This window comes from Zonotrichia albicollis, chromosome 6 (genome assembly GCF_047830755.1).
Source record: "Zonotrichia albicollis isolate bZonAlb1 chromosome 6, bZonAlb1.hap1, whole genome shotgun sequence".
Taxonomy (NCBI): domain Eukaryota; kingdom Metazoa; phylum Chordata; class Aves; order Passeriformes; family Passerellidae; genus Zonotrichia; species Zonotrichia albicollis.
This window is the reverse complement of record NC_133824.1, coordinates 58155360-58177747: the sequence shown is the minus strand read 5'-3', so window position 1 is coordinate 58177747 and position 22388 is coordinate 58155360. Positions and strand designations below refer to the sequence as shown.

Genomic DNA, 22388 nt, shown 5'->3' with positions numbered 1-22388 from the left:
CATTGACTTTACCCATTTGGTTTCACTTATGCACCTTAATCTGCCACTCGGTGGGATGATGCCACACTGAATTCCTGTTTAGGTAGAATCTGAAGCCTAGATAGGGTTTGACCAATAATTGATCACATACCAGGCACTTTTGGAATATGGGGTAAAAGCCCCCCATCCCAATCCTTAAGGTGCAATTTATATTAAAGCTTAATGTTGTGTCAGTTCAGTTTCACTGGTAGTGTTGTGTGCAGCATTTGCTTTGTGCTAATTTTTAACCTGTTTTTTGTCTGGTTAGTTAAGTGTATTTGAAATATAAAATTAAACAGATGTGTCACTTTAATATAAATATTCATGAGGAGTGTTGTACCCATTTAGCTGCTTGTTGCTTTTAAATTGTAACCAATTTGTGCTGTAGGTGCCAGGTATAACTTTGGCGTTGTCTCTCTATCATCTACTTGAAAAATCTTTGGATTTTTTAAAAATCCTGAATAAACTACTGGAAGGATCAGGGTTATTTTGTTTGTTATGAAGACCAAATCATAAATGTAGCTGCACTTCAGTTTTTATTTGGTTTATTTATGAAGAGACAAAGTACATAGCAACTGCAGCTTTTCAAAATGTGAAATTTCTACTGTAGGAAGAAAGCTCCTTTAGAACTGCAGATAATTTGTCTTTGTTGTTAAAGGCAGCACTCTGACCATGCTGGGTCACCTTCTGCTGTTTTCAGTCCTTCTCTTCTCACCTGTAGCCTCAGAAATGGAGTGGACGGTGGTGGAGGTGGCAGAGTTGCAACTACGGGGGGAAGTGAATTTAGACATAATAAAGTGAAAACCACAGCTGCATGTTCTGTTTGGAGAAACTCCTGCCTGCAGCTCTGGAGCTGTGAAAGTGCAGTCTGGACCTGAGAAAGGTGGAAGGAGACTGTGTTTTTATGTATCTTTTGCACAGGGAAGTTTTTGCTGCTGTGCATTTTGCTGTTGTGGTTTTCTGGCAGAGAAGGAAGCTGGGAAGGGAAGGAATGGGCAGCTGGCACTTTGAGGAAGGGGAGAGAGAAGCCCTACCTGTCATGGCCTGTGGGTGACAGGGAGAGACACACACAGCAGCTCTGTCTTTGTGCTCTGGGAGGGATGTGCGTGTGCATTGTCAATTGTCCGTGACAGCTGACAGTGGGGGGAGGGAGCTTTTGAGGGGAACTCGGAGATTTGGATCAGGGAATGTGAACTTCAGTGAAAATGCTTCAGTTGTGGTTAATACCAAGTGACTGCAGCTAGTTGGAACATGATTTTTTGGATTGAAATATCAATGCAACTTAGGTTGGGTGGTTTTTTGTTATGGTTTCTCCCTTCCCTAACAGAACGTATTTTGCTGAAGGATCAATTGGAAAACCTGAAGGAATGTGGATGATGTGAGTGTTAGGGTTACTGCTCTCTCTGACCACTTTGGCAGACTCACTGAGTTTATAAAATCTACCCCTTTCACTATTCTTTCATGTTTTTATATGTTCTGATTAATGGAATCTTGAATCTCTTTCTAATTATTTGCATAGGGTCACACAAAGTATTAAGCTAAGGCCATGGAGAACAACTTTATAAATTCTTACTGCTCTGAAATCTAATTAAAAATCTGCAAACTTCATCATTCATCATTTTACCATAGCAGTATATTTCTTATGGAGACAGTCTAATATCCTGCAGCAACTTCATGGTATTAAAAAAATAATTAATGGACCCTTTTAGGGCAATGTGTGTTGCTACAATATGGAATAATACTTCAGTGTTATAAGTGAATGGTGTGCTAGGAAACACTAATCCCTTGTGTATAGTAACAGGAAGTATGAATATTACTTATTAATAATAATGTAAAACACCTTCACACACATGCATTTTCCTGGGCATATCTACCTTTTTGTAAACAACAGCAAATTTTAATTGCAGAAAATTGGTGAGAAGCAAGAGGGATTTTTATAATTAATATGATCTGTTTATTTAAAAGCCTTCAGAAGTTGTAAGAGATGGAACTTAGCTGTATGTGAGGGATGAATGTTGTGCAATAATGCCCCTTCATTCCCCTTTCATAATAAATCTCTGCAGAGTATTCATCTGAAGGGCTGGATGCCAAAAAGAACAGGTTCGACTTGTCTGTGAGGATTTACACCACAGTGAAATGCACAACTGCTTTTGTAGAGGTCATTGTGAAGGTCAGGGAGCCAGAACGCTCTGCTGAATGGGAGCAGCCTGGAACAATGGTGTGAGAGGTTGGGCTGCCTGAAATCACTGCTGAAAAACTCATCTGAAATGGAGCAATAAGCTGGAATCCTTAAAACACACAGCTTCAAAGCAGGCAGGCTGTTTTGCAAGAAATGAACGCTCTCTTTTGCAGTGGTTTGCATCTCCTACCCTCTGCTGAATGTGGCTCTGAGCTCAGAAAGCAAGAGTGTGCCCATTTCCTGACAATTAACACTGACATGACTGAGTGTGTCTAATGTAAACATCCTCAAACCATTAATAATTGCCTCTGTCCAGGTTTAAAAAAAACAAAAAAAAACCACTCTGGATTTAACTACCTGAAATGAGGCTCACCTCTTTCTTACAAATAAGGTCTGAGTTTGGCCATACGGTCACTATGTCTTTAAATAAAAGATGATGATCATTTCAAATGGCAACCAGCCATCAGTGGGGTTTAGTGCAGAGATTAATTAGTAAACTTTGGAATGCACTACAGCAAATGCAGCTGATTGGCAATAGCATGTGGAGCAGCAACTGGTGGAAAGCTGGTGCTGCTGAGCAGCAGAGGTATTTCCAAAAAGACTTAAGGGTGCTGTGATGTGCTGTGCTTGAAATGGCACTGTGCTGATTGCATCAAACCACCAGTTCTCTGTTCATGCAGTTTGGTAAATGCACAGATTAGGGAAATCTGGTGTGCATTTGGAAGGAAAGCAAGTTTTCTTGTGTTGTTTTGACAAGATGAGGTGCATCCCATGAAGAAAGTGATGCCCCTGAACATCAGTTTACAGGGATTATGGTTTGTCTGTAGTGCATTTTACAATTTTTTAATTAAGAAGTGTTAAATGCTAAGATAAGTATTATTCTAAAAGGACACCAACATGATTATGGACAATTCAATTGTTATTGTAGTCAGCTGTTCTTAGAATTGCACTCCACTTTTGAAAATTATACAGATTTCTAAATATGTGTGTGTGCATGATTTATAATACTTTACTCTTTTCCTTTTAAAGTTTTAAATGCATGATTAGAGAAATTTGGAAACTTTCTGTGTAGGTTAACTTTCTAAAGAGGTTTGATCTATTTGGTGTGAGTAATGGACCCCATTATGTACAGTCCCTAGTGGAACTCTTTTCTCAACTTGTTTGGCCCATGGGATTGGGGCCCAGATCATGAACTTAAGGTGATTGATATAATAAATAACTGATCTTGAGATACTACTTGGGAGCCAGATAGATTATAAGAATTGTAACTTAATAATATTGTATTAGTCTTCTGATGCTGATCTTCATTTAGAAAGTGATGGTCAAGCATCCATTTAAACTGGTAAGACAACTCACACCAGTTGGTTTTTGCTTTGGAAATGCTTCAGGCATGTGAATTAGCCTGGTAAAATTCATCTGGCTGCCTGTATCTTGAGTATTGAGCTAAAGTCTGCCCTTGTGGGCTAATGGGATCACTGAAACAGTCATATAAATTTTTGATACAGACCTGGCGGAGGTGCTTGATCTCATAAGATATGGATCACCCTGGCTTTGGCCCAGAAAACCCTTCAGCATGTGCTTTGGAACCAAGCAAGCAGGTATTCCTCTGGGCTTCACTCTCAGCTCTGTGACTTTGTCCCCACTGCAGTTCAGTCCCCAGAGCCCCTTTGTGTTTCCTGGTGGGTCTGTGTGCCAGCAATGGCACACCTTGGTGTCACCCACCTGGGTACAACCTGCTGCACTGCCCAGCTGCTGGGCCAGGGAGTGGAGGCTGGAGCTGTGAGGGTGCTGGTTGTTCCTCTGGGGGCCTGTTTGTGCAAGCCTGTGCTTCCTAGAGCGTGGTGTTTATTGCCACAGGTAATCGCAGCACGGCGGATGGGCTCAGCTTACCCATCAGGTTTAGGCTTGCTTGGCTTTGTTGGACTGGACTTGCAGGCCACAATCCAGGCAAAGTAACTGGAATGTGGCTGCTCCTTTGGCTTTGTGAGGCTCTTTGTGTGCTTGGAGCTGGGTAGTTCTCTGAGCTGAATCTGGGTCTAAGCCCCAGGTAAGTGGATGATAAAATTTTCTGATGGCAAAGAAATTTGTTAGTTTGACATACCTCTAAATAATTCCCATGTGCAAAGGTGCACGTGATTGGGGCATTACAGGGTTGTGCAAACATTCTGTGATAGTCTTTGTTTAAAACTGTTTAGCTCATGCCCTGGATTATTTGTGTTTGGGTGTATCTGTGTGTACACACACACAACAGAAACCTCCATGCACACAAAGAGCATCTCATTAAAAACAGCACTATTTGAGCACTGCAATCAGCTAATTACTGAGGTGTGTTTATTTTATTCAAACTGCTGTGTGTATGCACAGTATACACATCCAAGTACATTGTAGAACATTATGAATAATTAAAAGCAAACTGTAGCCCTTTACAGAAGTAAATGTAGGTGCATCCAGTGAAGCATTATCCTGGCCAGGCTGCTGGTTTGTTGTGACTCAACTATTGTATGAATTATAGAATGCTCTGTGTAGCACTTGAGGGCTGCCTCTTAATATAGGTCTAAATCTGAGCTAGAAAAGATTAAACCAAGTCTGAATTTCTTTGACTTCATAGCAGTCCTTGCAGCTCCCTGCTTGTGCTAATACCCTGGAACAGAGCAGTGCAGCTGCTGGAGTAGCTGGGCTGGGGCTTAGGTGACTTTGTAAGGTGAGCTGCTGTAGGCTCTGGCAGGCTTTTGTTCCTTGTAGGTCTCTTGGTCAGTGCTCTGTCCTGGCAATAAATGTTTCAGCCAACACAGCAACACTGTGAACAGGAGATGTGGGAGAGAAAAGTTGATGAAGTGTCATGTTTTAACTGTGCCCTGAGATTAATGTGAAACTGAAAGAGAAAACATGGTTTTCTCAGTCAACTACCATTGATAAAAGTTTATGTCCAGAGCTAGGGCCAAGTTATTTAGGCTGCTGGTGATTTAAAGGGTGATTTAAATTTGTTTGTTAAAACTTTTTTTAAGGCTTGCCATCTTTTGCTGAAAATACAATTTTCCAAAGAGTTATACATCTTAAACTTAATTTTCTTTTTCTTGTCAAATCTTGGACAATTGAAAACAAACCCCCCAAAACCCCACCCTGGATTATTAAGCCAAATGTGCCGTGAAAGCTTCTTGAACAGCTTGCCTTGGCACGCTGAAATTAATGTGGTTATAGTCCAGCCATGGTGGTGGTGGGGAAAATAACCTTCCAAACTGTCAGCACTTGGGAAAGGAAACACAAAAACCTATTATTATTCACATGCAGTGTAGAGTTTCTGATTTGCTCCCATTGACTGGAGTGATACGGTATCAGTTACTGCCATGGCTGCAGCCCGGTTTGTGTTTCACTAATGAGGTGGAGCAGCCATGCAGATGCACAGGAGCCCAGTGTGGCTGCATGGATGGCTTCCAGGTAGATGGACACTGGGAGGCAGTTTGCTGTGGTCAGCCAAAAAATCAGCTCTTGCTGGTGAGTCTGGAAGTGTTTGTGTGCGCTGAGTCAGTCTCTTTATATACCGGGGTGATTGCAGCACTGATTAGGCTGGAGAGGCTTGGCAAATCCTCCTTGTGTGGGAAGCTGGAGTGCCAAAACTTGCCTAATTTTCTTTATTTAAATCAGTATCATCCTGCTTGAGGCCTTTTGGAAAGCACATCTAAGTGAGCGGTGTTTTAAGTTAACACAGTGTTCACAATAATAAAGGGCACTTTCATTGGGAAGGGGGTGCTGAGGGTTACTGTGCACAGGCTCCTGCCCTGTTACATGTGGGGGGACTCAATTCTCCTGCACACACACACTGTTTTGTCAAATCTCTACTTGAAAGATTTAATATCTTAAAATTTGCTTTATGATCAGCAATTCTTTGAACTCGCAAACAAGAAAGTGTGGATAACTTCAAATATCCATTTGAAGTCTGATTCTAAGGAATGCTTATGTTGATTTTGACCTTAGAATGTGAAGTTTGATCTGTCTCAAAACTGCAGTTTTCTAGCAGAAATGTAAATACACTCTGAATTTTTTTAGATACCTTTAAAGTGTGCTCTGTCTCTTGAAGACAGGGACTTGATTCCAGAGATCCTGGATATTCAACCCAGGGAAATCTATTTCTCTTCATTAGCTCCAGATTCAGGAGCTGATCTCTTATCACCAAAGCTCACTTGCACGTGCTTGTGTTCAGGAGACACCAATCTCTGGTGGTTTAGGCTTGAATATAACATTTTTGGTAATTGTGAAGCTTCATAGACTAGAGAAGGGTGAAGGGTGGGAGCTGATTGAGATGATTTAGAGTTTTATATAAGCACATAAAGCTGTAAGTTGTCTTGTTGTGTTTGAGTTGGAAAAGCGCTTTTTAACTACTTTGACATCTCGCTTTTATTCTCAAACATCTGCTTTAGATTGTTTGCCATAAAAGTGTAAGAATTAATCTTGCCCTCATTTTTGTTATTGCTACCAGAAACCAAACTATTTTTATTACTTCTTGTATAGGGATTTGGACCCTGAACTATTTTCAGAGTTTAGGAGAAAAGGAGTTTGTATTTTATTTTTTTTTCTTCCCCCCTCGTGCACCCTCTCCCTCCCCAAGCTCACAGGTAAAGTTAATTAAATTATAGTTTTTAAGTGCACAAAGATGTTTGGCATGACTTGTAAAACTGTGTAGTAAGCTCTACTGTGCTTTATTTGGTCCAATACTAAGAGTTTTAAGGGGATTCAAATGATCAGCTTATGTTGGTTTGTTTCTCAGAGCAGCAGCTGCCCTGAGCCTGGGTGAGCATTTGCATCATCTGTGGAGAAGCCTGGTACATATTTTACTGATTGGAAATCATTTTTGAAATTCAAAGAAATGAAGATCTTACTAATTGATTAGTCCTTTGATTAACAAATGTTCTTGATGCTTGTTTTTGGGGCTTCCTTTTCCCTGGGTTTGCAGCTTGTTTGTGTTGTTCCACAGCAGCAGCTGGTGGCCATGGCCTGGGGTGTCAGTGCAGTCCCTGACCCAGCCCTGGAGCAGTGCCTTTCCCTGTTGGGTATTGTTAAATGTCAGGGCACTCTGCTGCTGTGGCTCCATCCAGTACTCGTGCCAGAGCATACAGGAATCTTCCCTTCTACAATGGAAGGCTTGTTTTTAAGGCAAAACTGTCTGTTGTAAGCCTATAGCAGGAAATACTCAGGCAGCCTCCCCAACTTGCTCGAAATGCAATGTTTGTCCTGCAGTTACTTTCACAGCAGTCTCCTTTTTCAGAATCTGGGACAACACTTGCTTTTTAAAAATTTGAATACAAATGTTTTAACCAAAGGGTTCACAATGAAACCAGTGAACAACATAAAACAGATGAGGCACCTTTTTTATTTTGTAAACGGATAAATATGATTTTTTAGAGACTGAAATTGCCATGTGATTTTATCCATTTTTGCTGCCAGCTCCTATTTTCTCTGAGATAGTAGATTTTTCATGGCATCTACTATCTCTGAGATAGTAGATTTTTCATCTTTGTGTTAAAGATGCCTTAGATATTTCTGGTTGTGTTTCAAGGAGTTAGGAAGCTGTAGCCACTGAAACCAGGGCAATGCAGCAGTACACGGTAGTTCATCCATAGGAGGATTTTTGCAACTCTCTCAGGATCAGGCAAGGCTTACAAACAGGATTCTTGGTCCTGTGAAGTTCTGTGAATCCTGTCCAAAGGACTGGCAAAATTCAGGTGCCATGGGAAGTAAGTGCAGATAACTTGAAAAGCTGTCATGTGTCTGTGGCTTAGATTTAAGCATCATTTTGTTATACCCACTTAAATGAAATACTCCCACAGATGAAAACTTGCATGGAAAGAAACTGAACCTCTCTGGAAGGACAAAAGAATAAATTTTGGGCAGATTAAAAATGCAGTTTCTTCTGCCCCAGGGAGGTTTTTTTGTTTAGTTTGAGAGAATTAATGTTAATTTTCAAAGCAGTGCCATGAAATTGTGTGTTATGTTTGCAGTGGGTCCCCTCCTATCTGGAATAGTTGGTTCATGTTTACTTGTGTGCCGTGCATGCAAATAGAAAAAGGCTAGAAATAAACTACTTTTACTCTAAGTAATAATTTCTAAATATATTGCTAACAGTTTTCAGTGTTCATTTTAAATGTTGTACTAAATACAGCCCACAAATATTGTGATGATGCATCACATACTGCTACTGTCTGATACTTTTAGTTTTTTAACTTTAGACTTCAGTTTTTCTGAATTCCTTCTTTTTATCCTTTTGTCTGTTTTTAATGATTTATCCTTCCTGTTTTTTTATTCTATTCATGCTTTTCCTTTTATCTGCTTTTATTGTTCTCTTCTTGATATTTTATTCTTTTTCTGGTGTCTGTTGCTATAAAAACTTCCTTGCTTTCTCTTGCCAGACAATCATCAACCTTTAGCAGTCCCTCCTTAAAATCCAGCTATTCAAGGAATCTCACTTTATTTCTTCCCTTTATCAGGCAGACATAAGCCACACTGAATGTGATGTTCTGCATCTTTATCAACATTTATCTGAGGCTGGATGCTCAGTGGAACAGGGAATATGTCTCTGGCTTCCATACACACACACAGAGTTACTCATCTTCCACAGTCTGAGGTCAGATTTCTGTTTGGCTTTGTTATTTTAAGCAGTGCTTCTTTTTAAATCATCCTTCAGACTTTGCATTCCTCAAAAACAGAATTGTGGAGCTGTGGCTGTTTGGATGGGGGGAAGCTGCTTTAGAGAACCCCAGGAAAGAGCAGACAGTTCAGTGCAGTGATGGATGATTCTTTATGAGCAGCTGGTTTTTACAGTTTCCACTGTTCTCCAGGAAATCCTAGATAATTTTCTTGCATAATAGAGGGATCATAGCAGTGTAACACACAGCCCTAGTTCAGCAAAGCAGGAGCAGCAGCCGATTCACCTGTGCAGAGGCTCAGGCAGTTGTTGCTACTGGATGAGCAATGCTTTGTGCTCTGACCTCCACTGCTGTGTCTGTCCCTCTCTCATTGTTCATGATACACAAATTGCCATTTGCCATTTATTTCTACTTCATGTCCCTTGAAAAATAAGGTCTTAAATGTGTGTCTTTAAAACAATGTTATATTAAAGCCTTAAATCCTGTAATTAGACTGGCTATTGTTGATAGTGGATACTGTGCTTTGTTGATAGCCAAACCAAAATGACCAAGGCTCCAGAAGTCTGATGGTGGAGATGCAACAAAAGTTTGTTTAGTTCTGCTTAGTGTGCTGTGTTACCAACAGGACTGGTGAAACAAACTGACCAAAACATGGACTTTAAGTCACCTGTAATGAAACATTTCTTTGAGAATGGGAAGAACCTGCAGCCGTACCCTGAGAAGGGCCATGCAGTCCTGTAAAAGCCACTGTACAAAAAAAAAAACAAAAAAAAACCAAAAAAACAAAAAAAAAACCAAAAAAAACCCAAACCATGATAGTGAGGTGGTTTACAAATTCAACTAGCATTCCCAGGGTGTCCAAATGCCCCTCAGCAGCCAGCCCATGGCATGGCTCTTCAGTCCAGCTGAAGGTGGCCAAAGAGGCACTAAGTGCAGGTCCCGGGCACAGAACAAAAGGAGCAGAAGCTATTGAGCCATGTCCAGCACCATGGTGTGCACAGAACTAATTTCTTGGGAGCTGAGACAGAGTTGAGAGCAAGATGGAGAAACCAGTGCTGAAAACCAGGAGTGTGACCTATGGGCTTATTAGTGATATGAAAATGATCTTGTGTTTTAATTCTTCGTTCCCCAAAATAACATTGTCTTGTGTGCTGGGCTATCCTTTGAACGGTGGTGGGGATTTTGAGGAAAGCTTGGCAGATCCTGCCAGAGCTCTGGGGTCTCTGCTGAAAACAAGAGAGTGACTTATGGCAGCAAGCATCCAGAGTATCCCCTGAATCCTGCCTGGGCTGCAGGCAGGACAGTCCCCAGCAGGCGCTGCAATCCATGGCCATGAGCAAAGGGCACCGGGCTGTTCTGTCAGGAGAGCAGGCACTAAATCCTGCCCTGGCCCTGCCCCAGCACAATTGTATTTCAGCTTGTTAGAGGGACACAGGCTTTCTCCTGGGAGATTACAGAAATGGGCCTCTTTGGCAGGAGCTTAAAGATAAGTCTGGTCAGGTAATTACTTATGTCAGAAAGTTGTAAAGGAAAATTTTGGAGGCAAGTAGAACTAATGGTGTGATTTAACCCATGTTAGTCCGTGGTTAATTTTGCAGGTACCTGTTTGTGTAACAAACCACATTTATCACTCTGTCTTTGTTAATAGCTTCTTCAGTGCTGTTGATCCCTTGGTTTATTTCTGTCATTCCTAAAGAAAGCACATGTTTTAAATCTGTTTTGGCATTTAAAAATCAAATTAAGCATTACCACGGAGGGAGATTGTTGTTAGGTGTCTGAAATCATCTACCACACAGAGAAAGGTTAGCAATGTTGTGTCTCTGATCTTGCCATTTCTGGTCAGATTTTGGTTTTGAGATCAACAGAAAATCTTAATATTGGTTCTGTTGCTTTCTGTCGGATCATTTGTTCTTTCAGTTTCTCTTCTGAAATATCCTCATTATTTTTTACTTCTCATAATCAAGTAAATAAATTAGATTTATTTTTGTTTTTTCAAGAGCAGAGAGAACAGTTCATATTTAAGTCTTTGAAAAAGTTTCACTGGCACAGGAATTTTAGGCCAACGAATAGAATTATACATTTTAGTTTGACATACTTTGTGTTTATTTAAGAAGGCTGTGGAAGACAGAGAGGGTAGAGGTTAAAATAATATTAACTGAGCTCTCCAAATCTATCAGTTTCATTCTCTTTTTCCTGAGTATTACTGTAGTCAAAGTAGTTAATCAGAATCAGAAGGCCACTTTAGCATTGCTGACATGGATTTGTCAATAGTGAATGGAGAGGGTGGAAGCTGGAGGCGGAGAATAAATCCACAACAACCCAACTTCTGGCTCACATCACATCTCCAAAGATATTTACATTGATATCTGTAAGAAATTGTGTTAACATGAAATCTTTTCAAAAGCTGAATTCTGTAAAATAGTTTTCCTAAGACTGCTTCTACTGAAAAATTCATGGAATTTATAGTTTTGTTTTAATGTTCACTTGAAAGCATTTGGATAATTGCACGCTCAGATGATGGTGTGTTTAAAAGGGTCTTTGTACATGGCAGGACAGAGAGGTTAACAATGGAAGCAGTGCTGGGGATGTGTCCTGGCATTCCACAGCCCTTGGTTCCTGCTTTGGCCAGGCTCAGGAGAGTGACCTGGCAGAGAAAAGGGTTAAATAAAAATAACATTGCTGCAGAGGGGCTGAGGAGATGCAGCGGGAGCGCCGCTATTTCTGTTCTCTGACGTGTGCTGTGGAAGTGGGCTGATAGCACAGCTCAGTGAGCCCCTGAGCAGAGAGAAATTTAAAAGGCAAAAAGATTGGCTGCATCAACTAGCCCAGCTGCTGCTAGTGCAGAAACTTGCCTTGTCTGGGCAAGTTTTACTGACCCCAGTCTCTGGCTTCTGTCTCTTGCCTGGAGATGTTTTTGTGGCATAGCTGTTCCTCCTCTTTCCCCTACTAGTGCATTTTTGGTGTGAGTCTCCTTTCTCCTCCTCCTTGGCTCTTGAAAGATTTCTGGGAAGGCTGTCAGTTGTTTCTTTTTGCCGCTGAGGGAAGGAGGTGGAGGAAGGCAGTGTCATTTTGGAGCCACGGACAGGGAGAGAGGGCAGGACAGGGAGAAGTGTGAACGCTGCAACTTGGGCTGATATTTCTGTACTCTGTGCTAAAATAACCTCATTCTGCTAGCAGGCAAATACTGATGTACCTGGCATCTGCCAGGAGTCCCTCCCCAAACCTGTGTGAAAGGTGCAGTGATACACTATAATTTTGATGTTCTAACAGGCATAATTGTTCCTGAAAGAGTGTTGTTTTTGTTTAAAGTAAGCTCCTTGTTACTGCAGGGGCAGCTCTTTGTATGTAATCCACGGCTTTTCTTTTATTAATGCCATGTTGTATCACAATCTGAAACCAAAACTGGCCACTGCTTTTGTTCCTTTTTCAGCTGATAGTTGTCTCAAACAGTCTCTCAGCCAGTCAGTTTTACTTCTAATACAAAGACATTATTCAACCCCCCTCCCAATTTAATCCTCTATGTCTCCCATCTGAACCCATACAGCGCATGAATAGAATGTCAGTTGCTCACAAATCCATTGCTGTGCAGGCTTTTATATAAACAAAGTCCTAAGGATAAGCAAATGCCTTCCTTCTAATTAGCAGCATGTTTTGTGGTTCCATACATTCCAGTATGTAATAGACAGCTCTGGTGCCTAAAATAATCCCAGGGAAAACACTTGTATGCCGTGAAGATTGGGGTGGGAGGGAGAGGAGGCAGGAAAAAGTGTTGTCTGTGTTCTTGGAAGCCTTTTCTCTCTTCATTTGGACGCTGTCAGCTTCTTTTACACAAACATTACAGCATCCAAGGGGAATTAGAAATACTTACCCATGACCACATCAGATTTTAGGTTTGTCAGGAGAAAGCAATGCAGAAGCAGGACCTTGGTCCCACTGCTTTCATTTTGGTTTCAGCATGCTGATAAATGCCTCCTAATGCTGGAAAGAGGTAAGGCTGACTGTCTAGGTGGAATACAGGAAATTTAAAAGTCTTACCTCATAGGTTAGAAATGAGTTTTGGATCTGTAAAAGAGCTGTGTAAGTCCAAAGTAACAGTTATTGTCTGTTGTGGTGTCTCTAAAGTTACACAGCAGCTTCCCTTTTATTACCAGTCTGTTATGAAGTGGTTTGGGACCATTGGGACACAGAGACAAAAGTGGGATGCTTCTGGTCAAATGGCTCTAAACTGAGATAATAGTGGTCAAATTGAGCCTTTTAACTTCAACAGGGTTTTTTTGTGAGTCAGCTTATCCCAACAGCAGTGGAAATAGGAAAGGCAATGGTTTTGGTTTGCATCCCAGCCTTTTGCACTAGTCTGGGCCATACCCAGTTCTGGGACCTCACTAACCTGTGTAGGGCTGAACAATGGAAAGTCTGTAAGCTCAGGAGCTAAAGGCCAGAGAACCAAAGGGCAGAAACAACAGCAGACCATGGGGCTTTTTACCCATTGCTAAGTGGAATGTAATCCACATTGCCAGAGCCACATCAGCTAAAGTTGTGATTTTGGGAAACAAAACCAAATGAGGTGTCTCATACAGCTGCATAATGTCCTTGAGGTGCAGATCTGCTGGCTGCACACGAACCAGTGCAGTCCTTTTGCCATGGAAATGGCACCCTGGTTCCTAATCCTTGCACCTTGACCCACGAGGGAGGTGAGAAAGACACAGGAGAGAGTCAACCTGATGAACCAGAAATGAGCTGCCAGTGTTTAATGGTGAAGATAACTATTGCAGTTAACTTACCTAGGGGATATACCTGTACATCAGATCACAGAGTGTGATCTGAAATCTGTCTGAATCTAGATTGGATGCCTTTCAAAAGAAGGTATTTTGGCTGAACTGCCAGTCCTCGGGTTTCATACAGGAACACAAAATGTCCTGGCCTGTGCTGGACATGATGTCAGACCAGCTCAAGGGGGGACAGTTTCTCTAATGCAGCTCCTCTTCTGACATTGTGCTGTTCTCCAGGCCACCCCAGGGAGCTGGTGATGCAGTTCCTGCCCCCTGTGCCCCCCATGCCCCTGGGGTGCTGACCAGTCAGCCTTCCCACCATTCATGGGCAGCTCCCTCACAGTTCCTGCTCAGTTATCTGAGAGATAATGTCCATCCTGGTCCCCTGTGACCTTAGCACCTTGGGAACCCCACAAAGAGGGGAAAAACAAATGAAACATTTTCATCCTGTCCTCCCAGGAGCTTCCAGAGCTTTGGACATCTGTAGCAGCATAAATGGTGGTGGGGAAAAAGGCAGTGATGATCCAGTCCATGTGTTGGGAGCCTTCCTGTGTCTCCTGGCCAGTGCTGGCAGAAGTTGCTCTCATTAACAGTGTCAGGAAGGCACCAGTGCGACTGTGCTGACAGTGAGCAGCTGTTGTGGTGCTGTCCTCAAGGGATGGGGTGCCTGCAATCTGAGATTCTCCCTTTTTCTGCACAGAAGTCATTTCCCAAAGTATTTACCGTGGTTTTGATCTTTGCCCAAAACCAAAATTTCTTTTCTATGGCTGGAACAAAATTTGGATTTGGAAAGAGTGAGACTCTTCACTCACCAGATGAGGTTGTACATATGTAAAACATTGGTATGACTTTCCATTTTTTGTTTGGTTAGAGACAATGATGTTGCTAAAAATTCAGATGTAAGAGTCTTATTTAAGCAATGGGTGTAAGAGGCTGACATAAATGTAGCTACCAAGTATTATATTTTAATAAACTTGGATAGATGGTAAATAGACAACTTCTAGGATAATATAAACCCTTGCTTTTATGTCCTAAAATATCATGAAGTGGGATTAAAGCTGAATTTGTAATGTTTAGCTGAAATTTTAACCTTTCTTTTCCGAGTTTTAAAAAATGTATAGTAGCCTTCTTTTAATGTTGCAGCAATAGTTTGTAGCACAGAAATAAACATGCTGGCCATGAGAGTTGGAGTTGGTGCATGGCTGACTGGAAATCTGCCTTCATCTCATCTCCAGGACACTGTCCCCATGCCAGTGTCAGCAGTGGCCTCTCCTGTCCCCCAGGCAGTGCAAAAAAAGCCCAAAACTCTGTTTTCATCACACACACAGGGGCTGTTTGAATGGAAAACTTGAGCTGCTGATATTTCCGTGGAGATCAGCTTGGATCCACGATAACACTTCTCAAGGACTTGCGCTTTCAGTTTTCTTAGCTATTTTCTGCAACTCCCTAAACAAAAATATCTCTGCTCCAAATTCAGGAAGGTCACTGTCTTCAACCACAAATTTAATTAACAGCTTTCCCCTTCTACAGACTTTTTCATTCCCCTCTTTAGTTAATTTTAACCCAGTGTCCCACTTTAGGAGCCTGTGTTTTCCACTTGAGGGAGTAGATGCTCAGAGGAGTGGCCCCAGGGAAGCTCAGCTCAGTAAGTGATCACCACTGGGAGCCAGGCTTATACACAGCATTACACCATGGAAAGCTTCCCATCTCCTGTTTCAGACAAAATGTCTACAAAAACAATACTACTACTTTGCTAAATTCCTGCATTCTGCAGATGGGAAACTCAATTTCTACAGGGAAAGCCGGGCTGGTTTGGGGCAGCTCACGGTGCTCTGTCTTTTTGCTGCTGCTGCTAATTTTTGTGAGCACCATAGAATACAGTAGAAAATTGAAACTGTGTGAAAGATCAACAAATCAGTGTAGAATGTCATGCAGCAACATCTGTTAACTTTGGCTCTATCTCATATCCTCCTGACCCCCTCCTTCCCAGGCACAATCTCCTGTTTTGTGAGAGCTCTGAGTGATAGGGACTTGGGAGGGGTGTGCAAATGGCTCACTGTTTCTCAGCACTCTGAAGGTCTTGCAGAAGTACCATCTGGAGTGAAAGCTTAATCTTTGTGTATTTCTATATTTTTAGTTATGAAACAAATGGGAATTTGCTGAATGAATTAATTGTATAGCTCTGTAAAAGTCTATCTTGAGAGCCATTATGTATGGGAGTGTACAAAGCCTGTGGAGAGAAAGGAAAGTGCTTCCCTTTCTAATCAGGGCTTTCAGGAAATCATTGATTACAGAATCAAGTAGGGCTGTTCAGAGACATTTGTTTGATAGTACTTCAGATAAATGAAATTAGTGCCTAATAATAATTTTGCTAGTGACACTGGAAGCAGCTGTACTTTCTAATGGTAAGCTTGCCCTGAAAAAAGCTTCTTCCCCCCTTTTCTTCTTGTCCAAACAATTATAGCTGATGAAACATCACTTCCAATCTGTAAAAAAAATATCTAAATCATGAAGGAGTGGTACAGTGAACAGTATGTTCTTAGTGGGAGGGTTTTTGTCTGGACCAAGGTAATGCTTGTTCTTATACTGCATATAAAAAAGTCAAAACAAAACCTTGACCTTGATTATATGTAGAAATATTTTACTTTTTATTTTTTTTTTTTCAACAGGGTCAGCATATTTCATTAGCTCCCATTCAAAAGTTAGAGGAAACTTTGTATGAATATCAGCCTCTGCAAGTGGAGACCTATGGACCACAAGTTCCAGAGCTTGAGATGTTGGGAAAGCTGGGGTAAGTAAATCAATGCATTTTAAATCCCATATTATGGCATTGTAGCTGGGATTGTTACCATCTTCAGATTGCCAGGGATCTTTTTTCCTTTTTTATTTTAAGGGATCTTGACGAAATATTAGACTTCCTGCCCAACCAACATTTTGTTTGGGTGGATAAGCAGAAATTTTTGGTCCTCTTGCCTTTATAGATCTATTGAGAGCTGGACTGGATTGCATTAGTGTTTTTAAGGTTGTCCTTGGCAGTCATAGTGAAGTAGCTGTTCATTTTCAGTTGCACGGTATTAAAAAATAAATAAATAAAAATCTGGGGCTTAATTTACCCAGCTGTAAGCCAGTAAAAATATTAAAGTTGGGCTGTTTGCCATGGAAAAGGGTAGATTTACTTGTCGGCTGCTGTCTACAGTCAAACTGTGTTTGTGAGAAATGAAGCACAGAGCTTAACTTTGTCAAAAAATATAATGCAGGGCTGGTCCACAACTCAGCAGCATTGTGGTGTGCATCCATGTTTGAGAGAAAGGGAGTTTGGGAGCCTTCTGTGCCTGGGTAAGGGGGGTTAGGAAGTGCAGGAGTGATGTGTTGGTAGCTGCAATGCCGCCTGAAAACTGGAGCTGCTGGGAGAGTGTCACCCAGCTCATCATGGCCTGACCCTCAAGGTCATCAGCACTTGCAGTGCCTGGAAACTGCAGGGCAGAACGAATGTGCAGGCTGGCAAGGCAAGAAAGAGTTTAAAAAAAGAACAGTTTACCTTTGGCTGTGCAATCTGGGAAAACTGAAGCCACAAAGTACTGAACAAAGTTGAGGCAATTGAGTGTGCAGTTTGGGAGACCACTGAAATCCAAACAGGAGTCCTATCTAGTTCACTGGCATGGGAGAAGCTGTATCTCATCCAGGAAATGACAGAGGTAGAATAGACTTAGGAAGGTAAATAAACAACCTAATGGTGCTTCAGAAAACTGAAGTGAGAAGTGACAGTGAAAGCTGTCTGGGAGTGAGGCTGTCTCCATTTTTACTGTTCCTGTGTCCTCCTGATGCCTGTAACTTTTATTATCTTCTGGTTTAAAGGATTTTCTCTGTTAAGTGTTGTGCTGCCCCAGAACTGGTGCCACTAAATGCAGTGGACATAGATGGCTGTTCCTGATGGATTTGGACACCAGCATTCATGGGGCACAGGCAAAAGTATTAATATGGGGTTTAAACTTGGGCAGAGCCTGGTTCAGCCTTCACCACCTGTTTGGATGGAGCACAGCTGTGAGGGACCTCCAGTGTGAGAGGGGCTTGGAGGCCCCCTCAGCTTCACCACAAACAAGAAAAAGATGCAGGGAGGATTCCTTTTGCCTGTGGCCCATGAATGCTGGTGTCCAAATCCACCAGGAACACTGTCCTCTATGTCCATTGCATTTAGTGGCACCAGGTCTGGGGCAGCCCAACGCTTCACAGAGCAAATCCCTTTAAACCCTGCAGTTGTGTCTGTGTGGGATTCAGAGCAGGGTTTGCTAACAATGCCTACTACAGTCTTCCGTTGGAGACACTTTGGGAAGTGCCATTTTCCTCCTGTGAGCAGGAGCAGCCAGGCTTGTTGGGCTGAGGGGAGTAGGGTGGCTGTGGCAGCAAGGGGAGCTCAGGGCTGGCTGGCTGGGTGGGTGGGTTGGTGGTGCCCACCAGAAGAGTTCCTCTGAGTCCTCAGGCTGTTTGCCATTCCAAAACAAATACATCAATGCTGTGGGTTCCCAGCCAGCACAGCTCTAACCCTATTCCATGGGGTGTCTGAAATACCTCAAGGCGTGCAGGGCTGTTGGTTTATATATTTGTGTTTCTGTGTTTATAGGAGCTCGTGCGCATTTCCTGTTGGTGCTGAATGCTGCACTAATGTGCCTCTGTCCCTGCTTTGGGGCTCTTGAGGCAGCTGCACGCAGCTGCCTGGGTGAGGCAGAAGAGCTGGGCACAATGTAAACCTCTGCAGCTAAAGATTTTTAGTTTCCTGTTCATTTGCACTTATAAAAGGCCGGGCTGGATGGGGCTTTGAGCCACCTGGCCTAGTGGGTGGCATCCCTACCCATAGCTGGGGGGTTGGAACTACATGGTCTTTAAGGTCCCTTCCAACCCAAACCATTCTGTGATTTTGAATGTATTTAGTTGGTTTTATTTATTTTTTAAATTTTAGTTTCTCCCTCTTTTAATTTTCCTGTTAATAACTTTTAGCCTGACATTTATTGCTGCTCAATAGTTCCCTCAAATGTGCAGGCTGTTATCTGAGTTTCTGGAGCCAGAACTATTGCAAAGACAATTGTCAACCTATGACTTTTGAATTCACTAATTTATAATTTATTGACTTGTTTTTCTTAGTGATACATTTTTTAATCTTCAAAACACTCAGCAGAATGAATTTTTTGAATATTCCTTACCATCTTACCTTCTGCAAGACCTGCTTTTGGTTTCAGCATTTTTTTTTCCTTAGTGAGTTGCTGTAATGAAGGACACAGCTGGCAAGAAGGTTTTAGCAAAGGGCAACAAAAAGGATGAATACTTACAGGGTCATGTAGAACATTTGTAAGGAATCTTGTATAATTAAAAAAAAATGCTTTTTAAGATGACTTGTATTATTTGCTTATTAGGCTTTTCAAAAAACTTAATGAGCTGACCATAAACTTGATTTTGCATTTTTCCACTGTTCTTCTGCGTGGAGTTTGCATATTTTGCAAAAAAGGAAATTTATGTTCAAATTGTTCTTGCAAATTTGTTTTCAGTTTCCCCTGGGGATGTAAATTTTCTTTTTTTTTCTTAAGCACTGCAGAAAAGCATTAACATCCTTGTGCGTTTTTTTTTTTTTTTTTTTGTTAGGGTGTTGGAAATCTGAGAATAATAAAGATTTAGGATTTTTTTTCCCCCCAACACAAATGATTGGTGCAATGTGCAGGGGTTTGTGTCCTTCAGCCCCCCATGAAGGTCACTTTGGCTGTTGAGACTCGAGGACCAGCTCATGGCTGTCTCAGCTGTCACATGGAAACGTGACTTGGAAAAGGGGAGAGGATGCGTGAGAGCATCTCCCAAACATGTGGTGCTGCCCTTGGAGGAAAACGGGCTCTTGGATCACTGGAACATGCCCATCCTGGGGCTGGCTCCTGCAGCTGCCTGTCCCTCCCCAGTGACTTACAGCCCTGGCTCTGGGTGCCTTTGTCACTGCTCTGAATTACTGAAATGCACTGGGAAATTATTGCTCTGTGCACGGAGCTGGGGGCAACTGCTGATGTGTGTGAGAGAGATCCCTGCCTTATCAAGGGCTCTGCTGGCACTTGTGCTGTCACCACAAACTCCAAGTTTGGACTGAAGTGGGAAGTGTCACCTTTTGGTTCAAATCTGTTGAGTTGCATTTTGGGGAGCAGAGGTGTGTGGCTGCAACAGAACACTTGGGCACTTGCTTTACTTGGAGGTTTTCTTAGATGGGCAAAAAAGTTCTGTCTCTTTTCGTTTTATTTATTTTTTTTTCTTCCTGATGTTTTAGCTGAGCATGCTGAATTTGTGTGGTTGGAGGTCTGCATTTTTCTTACTGGAAAACAAAAGAAATGAAAAATATAACAAACTGACATTCCAAGTAGTGAAAGAATAACACAGGATGGGGATGGAAAGTAGTGTGTTGCTTTAAAAATGTATGTTTGATGTGTAGTTTTGATTCTAAAGGAAAAACAAAACAAAAAAGCCCCTGAGGATCCAAATGATGTTTTTTTGGCGGTCCTGAAGAATGTAAAGACATTCCTGGCAGTAATTATAAGTGTGTCTAACAGGAGTGGCCACACAGCAGCTACCAAATTTTACAGCTGTGAAGAGACAGACACAGGCTACTTAAAAATTGACTATAAATTGAAAATCTGCTTATGTGATTAGCATTTTGGGTAAAGATATGTAAACTTCATGACTCAAGGTTTAGAAACCTTGTAATCTAAAGTGGATCATACTCAACACAGTGCCAGTCATATCCTCACCATTCTCATAAAATTGAGGTAGTTTACAAGTCAGGTTAAAAATTTCTCTTTGCAGCAGACCTTATAATCAAGTCAAGCCTGGTCTGCTTAAAATAAAATTGTGTTTGCCTACTTAGCTTTGAGGAGATCCAAGCTGAATATATATATATATGTGTGTATATAAAAAAATCTTTTTTGGGGGGAAAAATGTGACTTCTCTTTGATCTATCTACTTGTTTTCATGCATAATCACATTGTAAGGAACACCCTGGTTAATGTTTTGTTTAAATAAAACGCAGAAAATAAGTTTAATAGTGAACACTAATGAGGATAGGTAATATATTTTGATAAATTAAAAGTTAAATCTAAACAGGTCATAATTTTAAGAGTTGAGGGGTAAGTACTGAAGCAGAGTGGGAGTCCTGTGAAAATCTCTCCATACAATGAACATGTTTTAGCCCACTGGGCTTTTTCTTATGAACAACTGGATTGATTCATTCCTTTTTTCCTAGTGTAGGACAGCTCAGGCATTTTAAATTTCGCATTAAGATGAGGTTGGGTTTCATATCTGTTAGAGCTTTGTTAGTGTTTAATTTTTAACCTTCACTCCAAGTGGAAAATTTCTGCATATTTCTTTGTTGTACAGTGTTGTATATAATTTGAAACACATGTAGAGCTCTGGCACTTAATCTAGAAATGAGTCGTGTAACTTCTTTGCTGTCAGTCATTGTGATATTTTTTTTTTTTTAAGTGAGGCAATAGTCAGTATGGTCTCCAAACTATTCCTACAGCATAGCTGAGCTGGTCTTTGGCTGGATTAGCTTCTGCTAGAACCCTGTCAGTGTCTGTGTAGGGTTGGAGGCAGTGAAATAACTGAGAATTGATTTTGAATGGGTGACAGGATCACTGGGCTTTAAAAGTCCATAGCAGGTGATTTTTCACATCTGCTCTGTCACTGGGGTATGCAGATATTTCTTGAATCTTGGAAAAGGAGAAAAGCCACAAATGAAGGGCTGATTTGATCTGCTTTGGCCCATTGGTTTTGAACACTGAATTCATTCTGTTACTTTTAATGGAATTGAGTCTCTCAATAAGCTCAGTAGTCAGAGTCAAAAGATTGAGTAAGAGCAAGGGAAGCTTGTCTTGCCTTGGAGGGCTCATAGAGGGCTGCACTCCTTGCAGGAATGCTCTTGGCTACCGAGGCATATGGTCTGAATTGCCCAGAGTCTCCTGTTGCAGGGCCTGATCCTCACTCAGCAGAGAGGTTTCTGTCTGCTGCAGAGCGTTTGGCATTGGGCACCCAGTGGGTGAGAATTGGCAGGTAAGGAGTGATTATTGCTTTAAAGGCTCAGCTACATTTCCATACAGCCTTTTGGTTTTTGTTAATTTTTTCATAAATAATTGAATAAAAACCCATGAATGGCAAAACAAGTACTGTGTAGGTGCCCTTTTTTGGAGTCATGAACATGGCCAAGTGTGCTGCCTCTTTCAGGGCAGGCAACAGAATTGCCTATAAACCATCTTGACCTGGTTTGATACAGAAACTATCTGGTATTGCTTTAGCATTCCCCAGAAATCCTACAGCCTTCATTTTAGGATTTTTGGAAGGATGCAAATTTAATATAGGGGAGGTAGATTAGCACCAGTTTTTCCAGCTGAATGGAAATCAAGGAGTGCAGCCTTTAGTATGTCTGAAATCTTACTGTTTAAGGAATCAGCTTTCTGGCAGAAAAGTCTATGAACATTTCAAACGACACCCCATAGAATATGGTGTTTTGCATGGAGCTCTTCTGTCAAGGTCATTAGCAATTGAATATATTAAAAGTGGACTGCTTATGAAATGGAGAGTTTTGCTTCCTGCCCGCCCACCTGTGGGTATAGTGTGGGTTCTGTAACTGTAAAAGGTCTCAGGAGGGTTATAAAAGCAGAGAATATGGAAAATATATAAAGAAACAAAGAAGGAAGCCTGCATATACCCCTCAGTTTCTTCTATGTAAAGCTGGCTGTAGCTGTGTGTGTACCACTAAATTAACCT

At 41.6% G+C, this 22388-nt stretch overlaps 1 protein-coding gene across 1 annotated transcript in view; it reads left to right on the top strand.

The window, feature by feature from the left end:
* MNAT1 (MNAT1 component of CDK activating kinase) overlaps positions 1-22388 on the top strand; it is a 119994-nt gene that overhangs the window by 66819 nt on the left and 30787 nt on the right. Inside the window, exon 7 of the mRNA XM_074543957.1 lies at positions 16274-16395. Within this exon, the coding sequence (XP_074400058.1) occupies positions 16274-16395 (122 nt within the window). The remainder of the gene's footprint in view (positions 1-16273; positions 16396-22388) is intronic.